Source organism: Osmerus mordax, unplaced genomic scaffold (assembly GCF_038355195.1).
Source record: "Osmerus mordax isolate fOsmMor3 unplaced genomic scaffold, fOsmMor3.pri Scaffold_138, whole genome shotgun sequence".
NCBI lineage: Eukaryota > Metazoa > Chordata > Actinopteri > Osmeriformes > Osmeridae > Osmerus > Osmerus mordax.
The window spans coordinates 14,230-23,986 of NW_027120450.1; the positions used below are offsets into that span (position 1 = coordinate 14,230).

At 53.1% G+C, this 9,757-nt stretch overlaps 1 protein-coding gene across 1 annotated transcript; it reads left to right on the forward strand.

Annotated features, from left to right (window-relative positions):
* Nucleotides 1-445: 445 nt before the first annotated feature.
* LOC136939148 (mediator of RNA polymerase II transcription subunit 13-like) lies at nucleotides 446-5,762 on the forward strand (the record flags this gene model as incomplete). Its single annotated transcript, XM_067232003.1, has 2 exons — nucleotides 446-989; nucleotides 5,492-5,762. Coding segments are annotated over exons 1-2 (337 nt in total), but the record flags the coding sequence as incomplete, so codon positions are not given.
* Between the last annotated feature and the right edge of the window lie 3,995 nt (nucleotides 5,763-9,757).

Genomic DNA, 9,757 nt, shown 5'->3' on the forward strand with positions numbered 1-9,757 from the left:
GGAGTATTGTACAGGAATGTACTCGTAATTACAAGCATTGATCATCTCATCCTGGTAAATACAAATGATGACATGCTCCACACGCGTCTCTAGTAGTTCAACAAGGCTGCGATGTTTCCACGTCAAAAATAAATGTTGTATCTTAGCACAAGTAGCCTTATCAATTTGAATTAGCAGATTGCTGTCGCAAGGGCATAATCACCGATGTAGCACAGATACATTTCTTTGAGATTGCACTAGGTGGAGCACTATGAAAGTCGGCAAGTTTAAAGGTTTGATCATTAGTAACAAAATCTGGTTGCTCAGTAGCGCCACTTGCTCTCGCCTAGCGGCAATACCCATCAGTTACAGTGTTATTACACCCCTCATGACCACGAATGAGCCAATAGGCTTTGGGAGGCTGAGTTGTCCCTGTGGCCGCCATTAAAGAAAGGAATCCATGAATTCAAATGGAAACCAGCAGGAACAGAGACCCAAATAATGGTTAAAATAACTACGAAAATATAGGCGTACGCCAGATTTCGATCGATTTAAAGGATGTATTTCGTTTTTAGATCGGAGTTGATGATGGAGAGATAGAGGGACGTTTCTAGCAAAGACCGTTTTAAGCTAAGGGGGAGGGGGAGAGTTGCTTCTTTGCTCTCTCCTTTTCTTTTTGTTTTAAGAGCATTTTTCGCTCCCTTTAAATTTTTACTTCAAGTACGTTTGAGAGGTCGGCATTGAGACTGTGAAGACTGCATTTTAACTGCTTTTAAATTTTGTCAGACCATAGCAATCTAAGGTTGTTGAATTACTATCTCCAACCGATTGTTAAAAAATTATTCTCTTTGATTAGCCTGCTTACATTTTACAAAACCCAAAACAAATCGTTCTTTATTTCCCGGGAACTGAAATGATGGAGCGTTCGATCGCGCTGTGAAAGGATGAGTTCTTGTTTTGTACCAAACGGGGCCAGCTTGGAGGATTGCCATTCCAATCTATTCTGTCTGGTAAGAGATTTAAAACTAAAGGAAAAGCAGCCATTTTTAACTAGCTGAAAGGAGCTAGCTTGCTAGCTGATGTTAGCCATAGGCATATCACAGAGAGAGCAGGCTTATGGCCTGTGTCGAGTAGCAATAGGAAGGCAATGCATTTACACCATCATTCATTAAGTAATATTTGGGTTCTGACAGATAATGCGAGGTTATGCATGACTAACGAGGACAATACAGTGTCAGTGAGGTGTGTTACTAGCACCTGCACGCAATCATGAATGTTACTGTTGCCTCTGCAAAAGTGCAAGCAGCTTGCAAGATAGCAAGGCAGTATTGATGATCCTGCTGGATTACTAACCATGCTGCATAGATTATCATTATACAATTATTTGCATTTTTGTAATAGCTCAATGCATTGTGCAACCGGTGACCTGAAAACCAAACCCTTTAGCAGCAGAGCTAGCAGCCTGCCCAGCTTTGTTGTGCTCGTTTTGCAGAAGCAAACAGATACACACACACACACACACACACACACACACAGCAGGCTAACATGCAGCGTTAGCATTCTGTGAAAATAAAAGCCTAGTGAACATCGGCTTCTCGACATGTCACTTCGATTCGTTTTTCGGAGTAAATAGCGTAATTTATTTTAAATGTCAAACAACACTCAACAGTACAGCAACGTCATACATGTTTTAACTAGCTGGCAAAATTGTATTTACTGGCGTCTGTCTTTCGGTGTGCAACAGCAGGCAGTCAGTATTGTTTTGTGTGTTTTGACTTGCCACACACCAAGGAACGAGGAAAGAATTGTATAATGAGAATTAACCAGACTCGCTTAAGTCCCAGATCTTTGTAACGGCTCTCTAGCTCTTTAAAATTCATGGAACTGTGCGCATCAGCAACTGTTTTCTTAGTTGCGAGTTGTCAAGTTTAGTATGCAGGAGAGCATGTCGTGTACTCTTAATTCCAGATCGTTGCTGAGATGCATTTGAAAAGTTGGATCGCGCTCACATGGCTTCAATACCCGGGTCACAGCACACCTGCTACCAACAACCTTTTAAGGAACATAACAACGAAGGCTTACGTATTAAGCGTCATATTCCGCTTGCTTGTAGTATAATAACAAACACATGTTTATAATGTGTAGGATGTCTTGCCAGGGAAGGTAAAAGGAAAGATTACTCATCAAAGTTTTAATAAGTTTGTATTGAATGCTGGTTTATGTTGTTCAGCTAAGTGTCAGATGGTCAAGTGGAAGAATATTTTATGAGTCATGATAAACAGACGAATGAAATGTGGTGTACGAATGCAAAGACAGCATGACACTTGTTCCATAGCTTTTCTATGACTACTGCTAATGAATGGAAAAACTCCTTCTTGATAATGATAATCTAAATCATGCCTAAATAGTGTGTACGGTAAACTGGTATAAATCTACGTTATTATGTATGTTGTAGTTTTAGATCTGGACTTTGTTCAACTTCTTTGAAGTTGTTATTAGCTTATCCAACACTTGACTCTGCCTGAACGGGAACCCGAACGGTGCAGCGAAAAATGTGGTCAAAAAGGGAGGATATATGTGACCAACAGGATTTGCGTACTCCGTAGTGCAATGTGTAAACAGACACTTGTTACTTTTATGTGTGCCATGCTGGTGCCTCTGGTGCTACTCTTCAGTGACAGAGAGAGTGAGAGTGGGAGGGAGAGGTGGTGGTGGTGGTGGTGGTGGTGGCTGCAGGGTGTCTTAGATTCTTTGAGGGACTTCACCTGTTGCTGGTGTCGGGCCAGGGGGGGACGGCAGGCAGGCAGGTGTTTGTGCTTCACCTTTTCATTGGGAGCTGGAGCCCTGAGCTGGAAGAGCAAAGGTGAGCAGCTGACGAGAGCAGAGGTCACGACCCCCAAATCCGGACAGCTTCGAGTCAACATCCTGAGTCCGTCAAAAGGCTCTTCCCTCAGATGTCACGAAAGCTGCAATGTGGGTTTTGCCTTTCTGTTTGAAAAGCGAAACTTGACTCGACGCCTGCAGTTGTCTTTTTGCTGGGACACTTTGCATTGCGCGCACACACACACACACACACACACACTTTGGACACAGGCACACACATCACAGTTTCAAGTTGATAGAAGGGTTTCTTCAGCATACACTCACACAGCATTAATGTTTCTATGGAGACTAGTATTGTGAGGAGACGGATTGATACCTTTTGATAGAGCAATCTGCTTCGTGGAGATTGCCACTTAGTGCTTGCTGAGACCAGCTATGGATTGACAGCCCCGATTTGATCTTTGACAGGGAAGGAGGGCTATTCGAACCGTGAATGGGAGTCAGTTGGCTGAGCGGTGAGGGAGTCGGGCTAGTAATCCGAAGGTTGCCAGTTTGATTCCCGGTCATGCCGACTGACGTTGTGTCCTTGGGCAAGGCACTTCACCCTACTTGCCTCGGGGGAATGTCCCTGTACTTCCTGTAAGTCGCTCTGGATAAGAGCGTCTGCTAAATGACTGAATGTAAATGAATGGCCACACAGACAGTGAAAACGTCAGATTAGCTTCGAAACACACCGTAGCTACGATGCAGGGATACTCTTAAATACCCTTTCTCTTCGAACAAGGCTGCCGTGCACAACCCAAGGCTCCTTCTTCAACGGCAGTTTTCTCCCTCTCCAGTCTGGTTTCACTCTACTCATTGTGTGAACAGATGTTTCCTTGCAAGGTGCAGGTTCCAGAGGAGTCCCCTTCCACCACCACCACCACCACCACTGTAGGCTGCAGGGAGATGAGGAGATAGTCGCAGTAGCCTAATTATAGCGTGTACTCAGCGCCAAACGACGTATGTGTGCCGGGAAGTGGACGAACCAAGACTTGTGTTTTTTGGCTTCGACTTGTGTGTGAGTGCCCTTGGGCAGGATTCCTGTTAGGAGATATTGCATATCGTGCAGCTTGATGAATTGATAATTCATGATAACGTGACAGTGATGTGAGTGGCTCTCGGGCTCTTTGCACGCATTGCCAGTCCTTGTTGGTGTTTAATGGAGAAACAAGTGTGAGCGCGGAAATAAAAGGGCCTGTGTTGAATAAAGTTGTTTCCGGGGCGCACGATTGATTGTTTCACGACGAAGTGAAAACCAGGGGGGAGCGCTGGGGGGGTCGTGTTTTTACACGTTTCGAATCGAGTTCCAGTTCAGGCCCACCGCCCCGCGCCTGGGCCCTCGCCCTCACCAGAGTGGACAACTTGTTGTGATCCAGCTCTGCTCCAGTTCACACCACAGAGAGTTTTGTTTTGACAATTCCTCCCCTCCCCCCATCCCCGCCCCCCCCCCTCCTCCTCCCCCCACACAACCCCACCACAAATCTCACAGCTTATCCCTCTGAGCCTAAAGACCACCGCTCCAGTAGTGCACCGAAAACCGTAGTTAATCTCACGCTCAGAGCGTCGGAAATTGATTTCAGTTTTACCCCCACGAATGGAATAGGTTAATTGGCTACTCTTGCGAGAAAAAAAAGGAAAAGTTTGTCAACTCGCAAACGGTCTCCCAGCCGCAAAGCAGAGAGGGCCCTCGCGGCGAGATAAGGTTCGGCGCGGTCCCAGTTGGCCAACAGGCCGACGAGGGAACATGTCTGCAGCCTGATTAGACAGAGGGGGGCAAGGCGAGCGCGGTACGAGGGTGCACGGCACGTGGCCGCCTGCGTTTTGCTGTGGCGACCGCGGGATGCTGTTGTTTTGCTGTGATGGTGCTAATGTGTCAGGTGAATGTCGCTAGCTGGCTGGCTGGCCGGCTGTTTGTCTGTCTGACTGCTGGTAGCGGTAGAGCTGAGTGTTTCTCCTTTTACACTTAATAACCATGGTGTTGATTTATGGCCTGTTAAAGGGTCTCATGTTTTGTCGTCGTCCCCCCCCCCCCCCCCATAAAAGCCACAGCACCCAAAGCACTTGTTATTAAAAAGGATTACAATGGCCAAACCCTCGTTTAAGCATGAGTTGTTTTTTTCTTCTTTCTTCCGAGGCTAGAACAGCGTGTTCATGCCGAAATCGATCCCACGATGTTGTACCCAAAACGACGATGGCGTTTTTTTTGCGGTCTTTCTGGCTGTCAGCGTCATGTTGCGCCGCGTGTGTGCTGATTATCTTAGGCTGTCTGTTCTTTTGGTACTCCTCTTAGTAATCCTCCCTCTCTCTTCTTCTCTCTCTCTCCTCTCTCCCTCATCCTGTGTGTGTCTCTCTCCCTCCCTTTTCTCATGCTCTCTCTCATGCTTGCTCTCTCCCTCTCTCATGCCCGCTCTCTGTCTCTCTGCTGTGTAGCTGGCTCTCTGGGCTACTTCTTCCTGGGTCTGTGGCCCCTTGTCATAAGTGTTCCTCGCAAAGGCGCTCCATAAAAGAGGATTAATGCCTGTTCTTTAAACGCTGCTCAGCAGCTGCTTACCCACGGCAGCTGAGTGGCTCCTGGAACACTCTCCCCCAACACACACACACACATGCTAACACAGCCCTCTGGCCCTTCTCCCCCCCCGTCCTCCAGGCTGACCTGACAGGGATCAAATGGAAGCGCTTCGTGTGGCAGGGGCCCACCTCGGCGCCCATCCTGTTCCCGGTGACGGAGGAGGACCCCATCCTGTGCAGCTTCAGCCGCTGCCTGAAGGGCGACGTGCTGAGCGTGTGGCGGCGGAGCCAGCGGCCGGGCCGCCGCGAGCTCTGGCTCTTCTGGTGGGGCGACGATCCCAACTTCGCCGACCTCATCCACCACGAGCTCACAGGTAAGAAGGGAGAAGCGGGTGTTTTTGGGGGCGGGGGTGGGGGGGGGAGCGGTGGGAGTTTGTTTTTCTTTTCGCGCCGACGTCGAATGTCGGCGCCCGCAGTCGTGGGCTTCTTCGAGGGGGGGGGTGAAATAACATGGGGGGGGGGGGGGGTGAGTGAGAGAGAGAGGAGAACCCGGGTCAGATCTGGGGCGACCAGGCTTGGCCCCAGTGTCTCCCCCCCGCGCCCACGGCTGATACACGGAAACGAAGACGACGAGAGTGAGATTTCCTTCTCCTCTCAGAGCTCCTTCTAATCCATACACTTAAGGTTATAGAACCGTGCCGACCGGCGGTGATTGTAGAACGATAATGAAGGAGGGGGGGCTCAGCCCCGTGGTGACGGGAGCCCCCGTGTACCGGCGCCGGGCCCTGACAGGTCTGCCTGAGGTATAATCACCAGAAATATTCCACGGTCCGGAGTTTGATTGTCAGGTCTGACGCACAGAGAGCCGGGGATATCCATTCCCTGTAAGTGAGAGCTTAGGAGGTGTTAAAGGCTGGGTAACCTGATAGGCCTTCATTTGTGGCCCCTCTCCTCCCTACACTCACACTCACACACACACACACACACACAGTCCATCATGCTCTGTAGCTCGGAGACCAACCTTGTTGGCAACACCAACAGGTGAACTCCTGCAGTCGGTCTTGTCTGTCTGTTTGTCTTCTTTTATCTTCTGAGTTTTGTTTGTCTGGCTGGCTGCAGCTTGAAAGACTCAGGTATTCTCGTCTTGTTGCTTGTGTGCCTGCACGTGTGTGTGTGTGTGTGAGTGTGCCAGTCTTATCACGGCATCTAAGAGGCTCCCGCCCTCCAGCGCCCCGCGACTTTGTGTCGGTCGAGGCAGAACAAGAAAGCTGCATCATCCCAGTCAGGAGAGTAGGAGGAGGGAGAAGAGGAGGGAGAGGGAGAGGAGGAGGGGGAGGCGTGGAAGATGGAACATGCAGGAGCGCCGATGCAGAAACGCATCATGGAGGTCTGGCCTCCCTCCCCTCCACCCCCTTCGTCTTCCCCAGCGGCGGCCGATGGACGGAGGCCATCTTTATTCATGCGCTCTGGCGGCGAGATTGAACTCCCAGTCTCTCGCCTCAGCTAGCCATTCAGTCAGCCAGCCCTCCTTCATAACAACACCCTGTGGGCTGGAGGCAGAGAGCAGGGCCAGGTGACAGCCTGCAGGGCCAGGTGACAGCCTGCAGGGCCAGGCTCTAAGAACCTGCAGCCTGGCCTGGCCTGGCCTGGCCCCCTCCGCAGGAATGATTGTCTCCGTGGGGAGGGGGGAGGGTTTCCACATGGCTGGATCCAGGTCTCCATCACATGGAAGCGTGCGACTACATGATGTGGAGGAGCAGGGATACGCGCTGTGGACATCTGGATTGAACCTGTGCTCTTGATTCATCTGGGAAGCCATGCCATGTTTAGACCACACACACACATCCCGAGATCGTCAGCCTATCTTACATTTACATTTGGTCATTTTAGCAGACGCTCTTATCCAGAGCGACTTACAGTAAGTACAGGGACATTCCCCCCGAGGCAAGTAGGGTGTAGTGCCTTGCCCAAGGACACAACTTAATGTTTCACGGCCGGGAATCGAACCGGCAACCTTCGGATTAATAGCCTGATTCCCTAACCACTCAGCCATTTGACTCCCACCACTTAAAAACATTGCGTCTGGATGTGTGTACACACACGTGTGTGGTGTGTGTGTGTATGTCTGACTTCCTCTTGGGGTGTGAATGGCTCCCAGCTGGTTGGTGACGTAACCACTCGTGTTTTCCTGTTTTGGAAGCAGCATATCAGCCTTACTCGACTGATCTCTCCCCCTCCCTTCTTATCATCCTGGTGTGATGGGGAGCTGTGAGCCCTGGGAACACACAGAGGTCGTGACCCCTACATCACCAGCCTGAGGTGTGAACCTGTGTCCCCCCCCTCCCCTCCCTGGCCTCTCTGACAGTACAGTGTTGTAGCCTGAAGCGTGTGTGTTTTCTGCACCACTGGGATGGCCCCATCCCGTATCCAGGGCGATGACTGACAGGCCGCGGCCTCTGAGGGATCTCGGTGGCGTGCCCCGGCGGGGGGGGAGGAGGGGGGAGTGTGAAGTGTCAGACAGGAAGTGGCGGTGGTGAGACCGGGTCAGGGTGGACCCCAAAGACACGCAAACGCTTTTCGGAAAAAAAACTCTTTTGCTTCTGTGTCGCGGCGTTGGTGGCAAACGCGAGGCGCCTCCGCCCCCTTCTCATGGGGGCCGCCGTAACGCCGTCCGCTCGTTAGATTAGCAGCCTGTGAAAAGACGGCTCGTTTCAAGCAAGTGCCATTTCCTTCAAACCAGAGTGCCACTAATCCCTTCTCTCCGAGGGAGACGGAAGTATAGAGCGGGGGGGAAAGAAAGAGGTGAAGGAGGGGAGCTGGGAAGTGGGGGTTGGGGGTTGAGGGATATTTGAACGCCTGATACTTAATCACCATTCAAGCAGCGCTGAGAGAGAGGGCAGTGGGGGCCAGGGCCTGGGATCAGCCCCTGTTCTCCTCCTCTGGGGCACACTCTCTCCCTCTGTCCTCCTGCGCTGGGGGACACTCTCTCCCTCTGTCCTCCTGCGCTGGGGCACACTCTCTCCCTCTGTCCTCCTGCGCTGGGGGACACTCTCTCCCTCTGTCCTCCTGCGCTGGGGCACACTCTCTCCCTCTGTCCTCCTGCGCTGGGGGACACTCTCTCCCTCTGTCCTCCTGCGCTGGGGCACACTCTCTCCCTCTGTCCTCCTGCGCTGGGGGACACTCTCTCCCTCTGTCCTCCTGCGCTGGGGCACACTCTCTCCCTCTGTCCTCCTGCGCTGGGGGACACTCTCTCCCTCTGTCCTCCTGCGCTGGGGCACACTCTCTCCCTCTGTCCTCCTGCGCTGGGGGACACTCTCTCCCTCTGTCCTCCTGCGCTGGGGGACACTCTCTCCCTCTGTCCTCCTGCGCTGGGGGACACTCTCTCCCTCTGTCCTCCTGCGCTGGGGGACACTCTCTCCCTCTGTCCTCCTGCGCTGGGGCACACTCTCTCCCTCTGTCCTCCTGCGCTGGGGCACACTCTCTCCCTCTGTCCTCCTGCGCTGGGGGACACTCTCTCCCTCTGTCCTCCTGCGCTGGGGCACACTCTCTCCCTCTGTCCTCCTGCGCTGGGGCACACTCTCTCCCTCTGTCCTCCTGCGCTGGGGGACACTCTCTCCCTCTGTCCTCCTGCGCTGGGGGACACTCTCTCCCTCTGTCCTCCTGCGCTGGGGGACACTCTCTCCCTCTGTCCTCCTGCGCTGGGGCACACTCTCTCCCTCTGTCCTCCTGCGCTGGGGCACACTCTCTCCCTCTGTCCTCCTGCGCTGGGGGACACTCTCTCCCTCTGTCCTCCTGCGCTGGGGCACACTCTCTCCCTCTGTCCTCCTGCGCTGGGGCACACTCTCTCCCTCTGTCCTCCTGCGCTGGGGGACACTCTCTCCCTCTGTCCTCCTGCGCTGGGGGACACTCTCTCCCTCTGTCCTCCTGCGCTGGGGCACACTCTCTCCCTCTGTCCTCCTGCGCTGGGGGACACTCTCTGCCTCTGTCCTCCTGCGCTGGGGGACACTCTCTCCCTCTGTCCTCCTGCGCTGGGGGACACTCTCCCTCTGTCCTCCTGCGCTGGGGGACACTCTCCCTCTGTCCTCCTGCGCTGGGGTACACTCTCCCCCTCTCCTCCTCCGCTGGGGCACACACTCTCCCCCTCTCCTCCTCCGCTGGGGCACACTCTCCCCCTCTCCTCCTCCGCTGGGGCACACTCTCCCCCTCTCCTCCGCTGGGGCACACACTCTCCCCCTCTCCTCCTCCGCTGGGGCACACACTCTCCCTCTGTCCTCCTGCGCTGGGGCACATTCTCCCCCTCTCCTCCTCCGCTGGGGCACACTCTCCCCCTCTCCTCCGCTGGGGCACACACTCTCCCCCTCTCCTCCTCCGCTGGGGCACACTCTCTCCCCCTCTCCTCCGCTGG